We start from the raw sequence: 14,972 nt of genomic DNA, 5'->3' as shown, positions 1-14,972 counted from the left end.
TTCAGGACGAGATAAAGAGTGGCTACGCATATTAGGAGGAAGTTCAAGATGATGGCGTCCAAGTCGAGGTATGTGCCGGGGAAGGGATGGAGTACATTTTCAAAGTAATGCACTTTGTCCCGTGCTCATACCTCATAGATCATCCTGAGATTCTGCGGGAGGCAGAAGATAATTCCCGAAGATGGTAGTGCGCTTTCCACAAACGCTGAAGACTTCCGCCTACCGTTTGCCAGCAAGACACATGTGACCTGCCCTGAGGAATTGTGGGAAGGAGAAGGTCCATGTCCTGCTGTGTCCTACTTCGTCCCCGAAATAATGGACTTGGACTTTCTGAAGGGGAAGGGGGAGGTGAGCGAGGCATCGCGCACCCCACATAAAGGTAAAGAGGTCCAGGAAATGACTGATCGATCCGGCGCTAAATTAAAACAGGCAGATCACAGTCGGCCATTAGCCCAAATCCGGAACTCCAATTCCCAGCCACCCTTGCGAGACCCAACAGAGCATGCACCAGAAACGGGCGTGCTCATTGGCTCACGGCTGGAAGGTAGGGCTGATGATGGCTCGAGCCCACCTCCGGCCGATTCAAGTAATAATATTGACGTGCGGGAACTGGAAAAACTACTCCATCCAGCACAAAGTTTTTTACAGATCGCAGCTTCAATTAAGAAGCACCTTTGAAATGGGTTGAAGAGTACCTGCGGCGATTTGGTCAGGAGCTTCCCGAAATGGTTAATTCGGCAGTACAGGTAAGTGTTACCTGTACCGTAGAAGAAACGGAGACGCAGAGTGAAACAGACCCGCGATTAATTAGTTGTGGGTGCCAAGTAACCTCAAGCCCTACAAAAGAGGACGGAATGATGACTGAGTGTACGGTGGAAGGATCGAACGAGCTGGAGCAACGGGATAGTGTTGCCTCCCGGATCGATGCGATCCTTAAGACATTACGCATAGAGAGACCCAGACTATGAGAAAGCCGCAGATTAAAAAGGAGATCCCGGAAAAGAAACGGGAGGTCTCCTGATACAGTAGAGCATAGGGTGGTGAGCTCATGTGCGGCTCACGACCCATCCTCGGTTGAAAGAGGGGCTGAGCAAACATTTCCAACTTGTTCCTAGTTTTGCAGGGCGAGACTATCAGGGGTAAGGTGGCTGTGCTATGAATGCCGCTGGCCGGGCCATGTGTGGAGAAATTGTCCACGGAGAACCAGGGAGGAATTTAAAGGAAGTCATATGTACAGTGGCTCTCCATGGTTCTCCTGTGATTGCGTTTCAGGGCAAAGCCACAGCCAAGGGCACCTCCTGGAGAAAGATGACTCTCACTTGGCTGGCTACTGCACCCCACTGTGCTTCGCTACGGGTAAGGAACTGTGAGAGATGGCCGGCAGCTTATTCCGGCCAACACATCCAGGCTAGATGGAGTCTTCCCTGCAGCATGGAGGTGCCCCGGATTCCCGCAGGGCATCAGGGGAGATGGAGTTTGGATTCAAAACCCTGCTGGGGACCGTGGGTTCCACAGTGTGACGCTGCAGGGAGACGCAGGGATTTTTATTTTCCTTATAGCCCGGAAGTACTCACAAGTCATGGGGACTGAAGAACAGAAGTACTTCTGGGCTGAAGAAAAATATGAGTCTTCATCCGACCCGGATGTGCTACTGAATCACATGGACAGAAGCACTTCCAGGTCAAGAACTATATAAAGTACAATGCGAGACCCAGCGAGCAGAGCCGGAGTTGGGTGGTAGAGTGACGGAACTGCTGAGAGAGGAGGATTGTGTTATTGTATTTGATTATTGATTTATTGTTTATGGTGGTGTTAGTGGTGTCTACTGTGGCACAATATCGAAAAGAAGAAATTAAAATATTTCTAAGTGTTTTTACTTGGTGTCCTGGACGTTTGTCTGCGGGGTTCTAGGAGCGACAGTGCTCTCTAGTGTCACACAGTGTATCCAGTTGGCTAAGGTGTTGATGGGGTAGGGAGGGCATTGGAAGAGTGGTAATGTGTTGTACAATATATATTTTACTCATGCCTTGAAGCAGTTACTCGAAGGGTACTAAAATTAATTTGAGCTCAAGGGATAACTGGTGAAACAGGGCATTAGGTTGCAGCTGTAAGTGTCACACTATCAAGAGCAGCATGGGGGTTATCAAAGGTACTGTGAATTAAGAGGTAATGTGGTCAGTGGATAGATGGAAAAAAGGAGCTAAGGAATAGTGTGATATGAGAGGTTGGTTGATTGGCAAATGATTGCTAGGGCCATTCTTTTTTTTTCATATATACTATAAAAGTTCCTTTTAATTGTTCATTTTTTGTTGAATAAGGTGCCATTCTTGATGTAAGCTTGTTCTGGACAGAGGTGCCCTCCACAATGTAAATCCAATGTAACTGCTAATTTATATATTAATGATTAATGGCCTTGTGTGCCAAATGGTCTGCTCCACACACACATGTAATACACTGTTTTTATATCTCGTATTTCATTTAGCCCACATTGGTAGAAGTGCTGTCTGCAATTTGGAATAATCTTCTTCCAGCCTGCATAAATCCTTTCATAGCGCACAGCATGAAAACTCAGTTTAGAAATGGTGAGTTAAAAACCCAGGGTTGGAGTTCTAATGCACACTAGATAGTTGACTAGAAATTGTTCTCTTCTGGCTTGAGTCATTTTTCATATTGATTTAATGAGTCTCAATGTAAATATATAAATGCAGTGAGCTGAGCAGGAGTCCAATAAAGAATTCCATAAAATTGGTGGCAGAAATGGAACAAAAGTATCCTTTTCTGTTCTTTTTCAGTAACCACTCCTGTAGCCGCTTATATATTTTGGTGGTTTTAAATTTCTATTTCCTGTTTTACTTTTTTTTACATCATGCAGTTTTCAAACAGCCAATACAAAAATCATGCAGCTGTCAATAGTGCCAAAAACCAACACAGTTTCAAAAACTGCTAGACACTCATCTCTGTAAATCAGTGTCTGTCATATAATTCATAAATAGTGTCCCTTTTTTGTTGCAATTCCTGATTTCAATTTAGCTGAATGTGCCAAACGCGTACTTCTTACAAGGAGCTGCATTTGCATAACGTGCAAGAGAATAACTAGAAAACTACCCTTCAGTTCAATGCAGAATTCATAACTGAAAGGAACAATTCTGAGTCACAGCAGGAAATTCAGAATATCTTTAAAAAGTGAAATAGAATAAGAGACTTTGATGTTGACCTGCTAAATCAGTTTCTAATTGAGCCGGGAGGAAACCCAGGCCTATTGCAGTTCTGCTCAGTGAAACTTGGAAGATAACAAGCAATTTCAGGGATGATTTAAAAAGAGGAGAGTGGGCAAATAGATATGCCAGCAAATATATTTAAACATGCTGTACATGCGTATTACAGAGGCAAAGTAAAGACCATAAAGCCCAAGCCAGCTGCCTGCAAATTTGTCCTAACACATGTACTAAGCACCAGTGAAATAAAATCTGACCATAACCTCTACTAAAGACTCATCATTTATGAGCAGATTTTTCTTATAAAATTGAACCTTTCAGTCACTGTTATAAAACTGCTGAAGTCCAAGGTGCTTGTCGAGGCTAGATCAGTGCAACCTTTGAACAAGATTTTTTTTTTTTATGTGGCAAGTACAGATCTGACCAATGAGCAAATCAGTTATTTAATATCTTTGCCACTGGCTTGCCTTCTCATTTCTGCAATTTTGTACCTACATCTGCTTACTCAGTAAAAGGGCAAGGTTTGGAACTCTAACACATAACGCTGGTCATAGATCCTGTGCTCTGAAATAAAGTGAAGACAATTGGTAGTCCTCTTACCTCTACACACATTCCCATTGTCTGGCTCATATCCAGCCTTGCAAGTGCAACTTCCAATCGGGACCATCCACTCTCCATCGCCGTTGCAGTACAGTTTAATGGGGACATCGACTTCCTCTGAGTTAGGAATACAGGTCCCCCGAGCAATAACTAATGAAGTGCTTTCAGCCCCTGTCATTGTTTCTGGAAATATGGCAAAGTTCTGCACAATGCTGGGGCATTTTTTATAAAAGACTCTCACTGACAGAAGTGACATACAGGCTCCGTAGTCCTGGAAAGCGAGATAGAAACCGTTTTTTGTGAGTGGGCCAAAGCTACGCACTTCTGTGTTGACTTTCATAAGCCTTCCTCCAAAGTCCACTTGGGAGAAGCTTTCATCTGCTGCGATTGTGTCCACCTTCAGGTAGGGAGCCTCAGTCCAGAAGGCAGTACCCTTGGTAGCTATTACAGAGTCTGTCTCATAATAATATAAATTGAAAGTCTCCTTGCAGGACCCTGGGACGTTGGGGATGCTGCTACAGTCTCTGACGGTGAAGCGCATCTCCACATAAATGCGTTGAGCTGCACGACGATCAATGAAGGTCGTCAGAAGCCAATTATTCTGGTTGGACTCAAATACATTGCACACTTGATATGTGCGGATGGTATTCAGGTTTTCATCATAGCCGCTCACCTCCTCCCACTGTAAAAAGAAAAAAAGAATCATGGATGAGACAGAAAAATGAGGTCACTGGCCATTCTTTTCACTTTTCCATTCCTGCCCAGTAAATTCAAACTGCAATCCATTTGCCTGGAGACAGTGGCTTAAAAAAGAGCAAATGGGGTCATCACCTACAAACCTAGCAGCCCACAGATGACTCTCTTATTCTTGTTTTCTTTGAAAATGTGCAGTCAACTTAAATTGAAGGTTCAGTACTTATGCTATGGACTTGATGTAGTAGGCAAAAAAACCCAGAACGAACAAGAATGAATATTTATGCAGGGAAAGCTAAGAGAAAAAACCTACAAGCTTTCGAAAATTTGTCACATCTTTTACACATTAGAAGAATCTTTCAAGTAAGTTAACAGCTGGTGGCTGGCACACAACCAAAAACCTCATTAACAAACATTCCATAATTAACAGGTTCAGGTTGCAGGATGAAAGTGCTGGTATCATGAACCTGTAGAAGTCCACCCACTCCTACCAATTTCAGTAAACATGCATGCCTTCAATTGTATTACTTTGTTGTTTTTCTTTTGTTGCAATTCAAAGTCATTTCATGAAAAAAATGACAACATGTAGCCAAATCATACAAGATGTTCTTCTAAAAAATGATTGTAATTCAGTGAGGCCATATGCCATAGATGCTTCCCTCAATCATGAAAAGTTTGCTTCACTGTCTGCCTTAGAGGAGTTAAGAACACTGAACTGAAACAGAGAGAGCACACAAGGCAATGTTTTTTATGCAAATTAGCAATGGATTTCTTCATAGCTAAATCTATAATTTGGGGGGAGCTGAAGTGTGATGTGCATCAGCTCCTATGTACAATGGGACCCTTCACCGTTGTGCCACACATGACTATTTTATATTGTGTTTGGCTTGGCGTTAAATCAATGTTTTTCAAACACTCATGCTATGCATTCATTTTCGGTAATTTATCAGTTGCATCCCATTGTAAAGCTTCTTGGGGCACTTTGTGAAAATCCTGCACTAAATGAGGTAAAGACTGATCTGATCATGCATTAAAGTATGAAGCATCTTTATTTCTTCACACATTTTTCAATGCAAAGTAAATATTTAAGCAATAAGCAATTAAAAAACCCAACAGTGCGCAAATTATTAAAAATTGCACAGCCATCTTTCCTTATTTAATAGGAGTAAAAGCTGTTTAATCCCCATACTAAGTAGTTGGAGTTTTTTTTTTTTCCCGTTCCTCTCCCATTATCTTCTTTGGCTTCTAACTTTCTTTTTTTCTGCTGCTTATCGGGCTTCACACATTGCTCACCTGTGTGCAACAGATTTTTTTTTAATTACTACTACCACTTCATTCTGGAAAACCAGATTATCTAGTGAAAGCCCTGAATTACTTTTGCTCTCCTGGGCCAGCCAAAGGTTTTGTTTAATTTTCTTTGTTCTTCATACACTGACTTTCAAACAATCGAAATGATTAACACTAAAAAAATCATAAAAGCTTATCAATGAAGTAGCTAATTAAAAATAATAATAATAATAATTTATTAATTTCCAGGTAGGAGACTATGTGGAGACTGGCATGTGGTGAATAGATGTCAATTGTATTAACTTGGGGATGATCAAAATCCTATAAGGTGATGAGTCTTTCCATTTTTAACATTCTTGTGGACATGCATCAAATGGAAGGTTTTTGAACGGCCTCAACCAATCAGCCCGGAGTGTGAAACATATGGAGCTGTGGGTGTGAGCAATGGTGGAAAGAGCAATAACATTTGTCACAATAGAGAGTGCATGATCCCCTCCCTAACCTCAGAGTGTTTACAAGTGTGCTAACACACAGATGGTTACTGAGTGGTACACTGCACTGTTGGATTTGTCCAACTCATTCTTATTATGCTGTCTTGAGGAAGCAGCTAAATGTAATAGTAGCAACAACAACATAGATGTAATCCAAAGCCAGGCAAAGTTCTAAAGGTATAAAAGTCCAATCTTTTATCTAAACTCAAAACATTAACTAGAAATCTTAGTCAGAATGCCAATGCAGGAAGCATCGAAACCAGAATATTCTTTTAGTAAAGTGCACACTAATGAAGAGGATTTGTTTTGTTTCTTGGGTAATCAGGAAATGAACCACACTGATTGTTTAAACCATCTCATACGCGACATCACACAATGCCCGCTCCTGGTGATCCCTGGGTAGCAAAACCATAATAACCACAGTGATGCTTATGTTGCAATAGAACATAAACCATTTTTAGTAAGCATTGGATAATTGTATAACTAAAAAATGAATTTGTAATGAATCAAAACCCTTAACAGGAGGATTTCAAACTCAAGTGACCTAGGAGAGAGCTCAGAAAAAAATAATGAACAATTCTAATCAGGCCATTGTTTTTATTTTAATAGAAAAGATAGTAGAAAACAAGATGGATGCTGTAAGTCAGGGGTGTCAAACTGCAGGTCTAGACGGCCTTAGTGGCTGCAGGTTTTGATTCTAACCCTTTTCCTAATCAGTGACCAGTTTTCACTGCTAGGTAACTTATTTTTACTTTATTTTAATAGGCTTGTTTTTAAGAATTCAGTCCTCTGAATTAATTCTTTTCTCCATTAAGTAATAGCCAAACAGAAATGAGACGTGAAACGAGCTAACAGATGACCAGCTAAATTGGGGCTTCAAACTCAAACTAATTTCACTCTAACCAGTTTCTTAATGAGAAGCGGATTCTTTCAGTTAATTAAACTCATTATTTAATTCCATGGCTTGTTGCTGCTTTCATTCTGCCACATCAGACTTTTCCAAATCTGTTGATTTTCTGTTTTTTAAGAACATTGTCAAAATGTTTTGGTGAGTTGTGAGATCAACCTTACTGAGACCTTCACCTTTCATTATTTTCAAATGTTGTATGATGGGCACAGGTGAACTGATTGTGTGGGGGCTTGTTTTGTGTCTCATTATTGTTTGGCTGCTAATTAAGGAAAAAATAAAACAACTAAGGGACCTGAGTCAACTTAATTAAAAATAAAGCAAAAGAGGTTTATTAGCAGCAAAGACAGGTCACTAATTAAGAAGACGGTTAGAATGAAAACCTGCAGCAACTGCAGCCTTTCAGGACTGGAGATTGACTCCCCTGCTGTAAGTCATGACTTTTGTGAAGCAAGGATTTCAAAGGAAAGTTATAATCAGTGGTCACCTAATTAAGTACACTTTTACTCTTTAGAACATCCTGGATTCTTTCAGTCATGGATACAATGAGATACTGGAAACAATATTTAAGGATTTTGACCAATGCTGAACCCATAACATCACATGGGTCCACAGGCTTTCAGCCACACATTTAAGCTGTGAACGTCCTATTCCACCTCATCCAAAAATGGCTGCCTACTAGGCTAAGATCTGGGGACTGTGCAGGCCAATGAGGCAAACTGAAGTCATTGCCATGTCTGTGGAACCAGTTCAAGATGAAATGTGTTTCGGGACATTGAGTACTATCTTTCTTTAAAAAAAAAAAAATGTGGCTATAAAGGGATAGATATCCCCCGCAATAAAACTTATATATTCTACTGAATTCAAACAATATTTGATTGGTATTAAGGAACCTAATATGAGTCAAGCCCATTACTTCACTATTATCAACAGCCTATAATATTAACACAAAGTAAGATAAGCCCAGGGATTCTTACTGTTTAAACCAATTCTGCCCCTGCCATTTGCATTGTGCTACAAAATCTAAGATTCTGCAGGCCTGGTGACATTTTCTTCCATTCTTCAATTGCCCAGCTTTGGTGATCATCTGCCCACTGTGGCCTACTTTTCTTGTTTTTAGACCACAGGCATGGTATCCAGCGTGATCTTCTGCTGCCACAGCCTATTATTTCTAAAGTCCTACACAGTGTGTATTCTCATATGCCATTCTGCACACTACTGTTTCAAAGAGCTGTTAATTGAGTATTTGTGGCCTTTCTGGTAGTTTGAATGAGTCTGACCATTCTCCTCTGACCTCATTAATAAGGTGATTTCGCCCACAGAACTCCTACTCACTGGATGTTTTTGTTTATTGTGTCATTCTCTGTAAACTCTAGAGACTGCATTGCATGTTAATTCAAATAGGACAGCTGTTTCTGAGATGCTGGAGCCACTTTGTCTGGCTGTAATAATCATACTTTAGTCAAAGTGCTTATACCATGGCTGTTACAATGCCTCCTCAAATAGTAAACCACTTGACAATATGTGCACACTGTATATGTAATAAGTGGCAGCCACCTGATTAGCTAAAAAAAGTGGCCACTGAGCACATATGAAAAGGCATGGGAAGTCAATGTCATGCCCAAAGGAACCAACCTGAGATGAAGCATGCCTGATTACACAGGGCACAACCTTGATAGAAATATCCATTTGCAAAATTAATAAACTGTGGCCATAAAAGGATGCACATTGTCAGCATTGTTATGAAATTTAAGTGTTCAATTAAATAAAACTTATCTGTTTTAAACAGTAGGTGTACCTAATGAAGTGGCCCCTAATTGTGTATCAAATGGGAAAGTACTTAACCAAACAATCACAATAAACTATTATTTACTATGCACCCAGAAATGCATCAAGACAGGAGAAATAAATAAAAATAGTGCCCTTATTAACCTTAAAGAAAACTGGAAGGGAGAAGTAAATATATGAATGCAAATTACAAAAAAAAAAATCTATAAATCGCCACGCTCTCTAGGTCTGCCCAAATGGCTATTGAATTCCCGTCTGTCCTGTTGGGTGATTCACTGGCTTGTCCACTACTGGATCACCTGCCGTCTTTTGTCATTACAAACTCCCACTCAGGCCTACTCTCTCTTAAAGTCAAGCTGGTGTCCCTGCCTACTTCTGCGACACAAAACCACACATGCAGTACATGCCGCCTACTGGCAGCTACTGGGCATGTGAAGAAGCTGCACCTACTAGGGCATCCCTTTCACTGTCTCACATGCTATGGGACTTCATCCTGCTTTTGCCTTTCTGGTTATACTCTCTTTTAACCTCTTATCAGCCTGACACATCGTCACACTTTTAAAAACAATGTTAGGTTCACAGTAGGAAGAAGCCTATCGCAGAAACATCGGGTGCAAGGCTGGAAGTCAGTCTAAGGCAGGACAGACTCTCTAATATTGGGTCAATTTAGACTTCATGATCAACCAAACATGCCTGACTTCAGGGTGATCAGTTAAACCACAGCATTTACAGAAAAACTCACACAGGCATAGAAACAATATGTAAACTCTATAAATATATTTATCACCAGGGGTCTAAAGCAGCATGAGGCAGCAGCACTAACCATTGTGCCTGCCATCCATCCATGTCTCCACTGTTGGGTGCATGTTTTGCTTGTCATTGTTATTTTTGTTGTTTGATTTTTTTAAAATAATCTCCATAGAAAGTGCAGACCCAATCAAGCTTGCATATCTCTTGATTTGACTCTTTACAGCATACTAAAGGTAACACAGCTTTCAAAGTTTTTTTTTCTATGCTATTTCTTATAAATACTGATGTATTTGTCACACCCTGAGAATCAAAAAGGGGACAGTTTTTGTAAAAGATATCGCACTTGTCAGGTGACTTGACAGTGCAGCCAGAAACAGTCCCTCCTATTAATGCTAGGACCTCTAAATTCCATTCATTATTTCTGAGGCATTTTCAATGGACATACCCTGTTCACGTAGTGTTGCTTCTGAAAGTATGATTTGTTCCCACTGTCCAAAGTCATGATATTTGGCTGAGTAACTAAGTGTGGATGTGTGTTCAAGTAACGAATGTCAGTGGATGTCGAAAAATAGGTGCAAGTATATTTTGCTATTCAATGTATGTAGAAAAACATTGAGGGCAAGAATAAGGTGATGATGTCTAACATAAAGTGGGGAATGCACTAACTAAGCGATTTGGTGTTAGAAGTGGGCAGAGCTCGATTACTCTGCACTGGAACATTTCCATTAAATCAAAACATAACGGACTTCTTAGACTTGGCTGACATCCTGCTCCCTTGGATGAAGTTTGTTTTTTGCATAACTAAGATATTCTAGTAATTATTCAATGGTGCAAATCTGAAGGATGCGTTTATCAGTTCTAATTTTTCCATCAGATGTAATGTTTCAGCCTGAGGTTCAGATGAAAGGGTTTTCTTTGTCATGGGTTCCAGCTTGGCACAGCGTGATGCAGCATGTAGTGTTGTCACTCCTCCAGAAGGTGATTTCTTTGCTTTGACTTCACTCCGCTGATAAGAATGGGTGGAGAAGATGTCATTCATTTCAGAAGATGACTTCTATATTCTTGAAGATGAACTGAAACACTCAAAGCCTGCTCAGTTTGCTCATACTTGTTTTTTTCATGTTTGCTGTTTCTTGCTGTAGCAGATGGAAGAGTTTTTGATGTTGTGCTTCTTGTGACTGCTACTGAATATCCAGAGAGCATGTAGTATCTTAAGCTTGATCAGCGTGTTCACTCTTTTACAAAACATATTTGCGTCCTCTGGCTTGACTTCAACTCACACCTGAGCCACTTGGTGTGAGAGGAAATCAGGAAAAAAATTTAATTTGCATATACATTCTTTCAGCTAAAAATACACTATTTGGATGAAACATCAACAATTTTTTTTTTAATTCGATTGATGGTTTTGAAGATTAACAGTTTTTGTAAGGGAATTAATCTGTCTGTGACCTTTAATGTCAACAGTACAAGGCATATGAAGCAGATAAGGCCAGTGTTGCCGCTGGCAAGCAGCCCATTAAAATTAAATTGAAAGAGTATAAAATGTGCTCTTTTTTGAAGTCACATCTACTATTGTTGGGTTTGGAGAAAATTCTTCCTGGGGAACACTCTTCTAGCATTTCACGTAAGCACTCAAGTTTAGCCAAGCGTTGTCAAACAGCAAAGGCCAAATCACTAGACTTGAAAGGAAAAGGTTGCCAGAGTCAAATCTCATGCCGACTCACAGCAGTGCAGCTTATCTGCAATGGGTGGCAGCTGTAACAGTTGGTGTCTGGACAATTGCTCTGAATCATAAAAGATTCATCATAAAGGGTTCTATAGAAAATCATGTTTGATATGACTTTGTTTTGCCTCTGCTCTCCAAAACAAAAAGATCATAATTAATCTACATAGAGATTTGAGGCACTTACTCGGAGGCACTTTGGAATAATAGCATGGAAGACTTACTGGCTGAGGGTTGCACACTTTACCTCACATTCTGTTTAGGTAAATTCCTGAATGTAGCCTTTAATTAGACAAAGACAGCCCTTCATTGCTGACTTACTAAAATAAAACAGTACTAGCTACTGTAATGAATGGGTACCACATAGCATAAAACCAAACACATTGATAATAAAAATAACAACAACAATAATAACAAGAGCAGTGTTCCATTCAGGGTTGATTTCTACCTCATTATCAGTGAGCAATTATCATATTCTCCCTGTGTCAACATGAATTTTACTCCTGGTACACCAGTTTTCCTCCCACTTTGCCAGACAACATGAGTGTATCTTGTGATGGACAATCAACCAGCATAGGGCTGGGTCCTGTCCTGGCCATGATATTTCTAGGATATGTTCTGAACTCTTGTGACTCTTATTAAAATGAAACAGGCAGAAAACTAATGGATGTATAAATAAGAACAGAAAGATATTGCACCATTTACCCATTGGTGATGAGAAAAACAGTGTCACAAACGCATGCTTGGGAGGCAGGATAAGGGCTTAACTGGGAGTGAGACACAGAGACTAGGGTTGTTGAATGTTGCTAATGCTTTTTCTCCTTCCTCCACAGACCAGCAGAAGGGAAGCCTGCCTAAGACTCCGCCTATTTCCTCCCAGAATACACCTCCTACCAAGATCTCACTTCCGGCTATGATCCCACCCCTTCCTGTCTCCTCTGTATATAATCCAACCCGTTGAGTCCTCTTGTTTAGTCTCATTTTAGACTCAGTCTGGAATGATTACTTGTTTGAGTGATTCTCTTGTTTGCCTATAGTATGTGGGGTGGAATCCCCAAACCTTTATCCTGTCTGTTGTGTTTTCTTTACAACAGGCAAGTTTCAATTTGCCTATAGTTTTGCAAAACTAACACTAAAATTAGATTTTTAGAATTGTAAATATGTGAAATCCTCAAAAAATGTATTTTTTGGGTTTTTAAAGGTTTTTTGGGGTGAGTGAAAAACCAGAAATATTACTGCCTAAAACCATATTCTCACTGTATGTTTACCTGTGTTCATTTCTACAGCTGCATAAAGCATCTATGCATCTAATAACGTAAAGTGCTGTTGAGATATGATTTGGTTTACATCAAGAGTTGGTGTAAAATAATTATTACCAGAGGACCTCTGTTATTTTAGTCCAGTCCGAATTGCTCATGTCAATAAGTTTCTACAGAATGCGCATTTACTGTACATCTCAGCAACGACTACAGAACCTTTTTACCTTCTATAAAAAGTCAGTAAAAAATGACCCCAGGTTAAACTAGTGTTGTGTGAATTGACTTGTCATTAAAATCTCATCATTTCCTGTGAAAATAGTATTTCCCCTAGGAGTGTAGAAAGTTTTTACAGAAAGAATGGAGGCACACTTTGTGCAACACACATTGAGCCACTTCAAACTGATTCATACTGTCAGTCAAGTGGATGAAAGAGCTCCAAATGGATTAGAGGACTCATGCTTGCAGCATCCGCCATGATTCTTTTCTAATTATGGGAAGAAACAATGGTTACGTAGCTACAACATGTGTGACTGTTTTGAGGTAACAACATTTTTTAATCATAGCAAAGCATGTCCATCTCTTAATTTTTCCAGACAAATCTTATACCATGGGAATACATGGTAAACAATTACAGATATTAAGTGGTAACAGTGATTTTACAGACATACTGTATGTCCTGAAAGCTTATTGTATCAAAATAGGGCATAATCCGTACTACATTGATTAAATCAATTCTGTTTATGCCTTGTCACACAAGCACGCCAGAGGGTCGCCTCCAGGCTAACCTGAGATATGTCATATACCACCCCAGGACAAAAGAGGGTGCTGTTGCTATCAATGTTGTCTCCTTTTTCCCCTCAAAGCCTTAAGAAACCACCCCTTAAGGGCAGAAAAGCTAAGGAAGCCCCACCCCCTCTTGGCTTGGTATTAAAGGAGGAAATTCAGTTAGGGTTGTGTATCATTTCAGTCCTGACAGCAGTCCTGAAAACTTGACAGAGAGAGAGCGAGAGCGAGAGGGAGAGTTTTCTGTTTATTTCTGTTGTAATTAAATGAGGTCTTGCCCGGGTGCCACCTCAATCTTTTAGCTTTTTTCTTGCCTTATCATTTGCCCCAATACACCCTCTTGTTCACATCACTAAGGAGGAGGGCAGTATGCTTTCCAACAATGTGACATGTGTCACGCACGCGCGAATAGGAGACCACGGACGGACCTTAAACCACTTCAGAAGACGTTTGCCGGCAGGGAGTGGCGGGGTACTAACCTTTCTCCTATTATTTCTTCCAGGAAAAAAGATGCTCCACCATCATAAGTCTTCCCGCAGTACGTCTACTTCCGCCCTTCCTCCGCCATCTTTCCTGACGTCATCAGTCCCATCCTCCCTCACGGTTCCTTCCCAGCATTCCTCCACTTCCGGCTCCTCCCCTATAAAATGGCTGCCGACGCCTAGAATGGCGTCACGCGTATGAACATATTTGTGTTTACGTTTGACCTGAGTTTTCATTTTTTTCATTGTGGATTGTCTACAATATAAGGGGCTGGATAACCCCAAACCTTTATGCTGCTTGTTGTTGTCTCTTTTACAGTGGCGTAGCCGGCAGGATACAAGTCCGAGAAAGATGACCGAAGGACAGGACCTCAACACCGTGCTGCAGGGGATGACTGCCCAGATCCTGGCCCTGCAGCAAGCGCAAGCCGCCACCACCTGGGAGTTGGAGGAAACAAAGGCCAGGTTGGCAGAAGCCTGGAGGGTAAGGCCCGATCCACCTCGTCCAACACCTCCGCCTCTGGTACCGATGACAGAGGCTGACAATATCGAGTCCTACCTGGGCATATTTGAACGGACGGCCACCTGGAACGAGTGACAGCGGTCCGAGTGGGTGTCCATTCTGGCGCCCTACCTGAAGGGACCCGCGCAGCGGGCTTATTACGATCTCCCCGAGGAGGAGGCCGCGAGTTACGACCTCCTAAAACAGGAGATCCTGGGCCAGCAGGCGAGCGAATGGCAGAGCTGGCAGTTCGACCCTGAGCGGCCGGCCCGAGCACAGGCCTTCGACTTCTGGGGGAAGATGGGACGCTGGCTACGGCCAGAGGGTCCCCAGGCCCGGAAGGTCATGGAGCAGGTGGCCTGTGAGGGTCTGGTGAACACCATGCCAAGCTCCCTCGCCCAGCAGGTCCGGCACCACCCCTATAAGGACATGCCAGGACTCCTAAAAGTCCTGGAGCGTCAGCTCGCGGTCTACCAAGCCGGGGGGTCAGAA

The 14,972-nt window shown here is 41.5% G+C and overlaps 1 protein-coding gene across 2 annotated transcripts in view; it reads right to left on the bottom strand.

The window, feature by feature from the left end:
• The window catches only part of LOC120535168 (ephrin type-B receptor 1), a 707,928-nt gene that overhangs the window by 480,803 nt on the left and 212,153 nt on the right, over positions 1–14,972 (bottom strand). For both annotated transcript variants that reach the window (XM_039762817.1, XM_039762826.1), the window contains exon 3: positions 3,816–4,497. In XM_039762817.1, the coding sequence (XP_039618751.1) occupies positions 3,816–4,497 (682 nt within the window). The remainder of the gene's footprint in view (positions 1–3,815; positions 4,498–14,972) is intronic.

Source organism: Polypterus senegalus, chromosome 1 (genome assembly GCF_016835505.1).
Source record: "Polypterus senegalus isolate Bchr_013 chromosome 1, ASM1683550v1, whole genome shotgun sequence".
Classification (NCBI taxonomy): domain Eukaryota; kingdom Metazoa; phylum Chordata; class Cladistia; order Polypteriformes; family Polypteridae; genus Polypterus; species Polypterus senegalus.
Note: the sequence above shows the minus strand (reverse complement) of the source record. Positions and strands in the feature narration are given on the sequence as shown.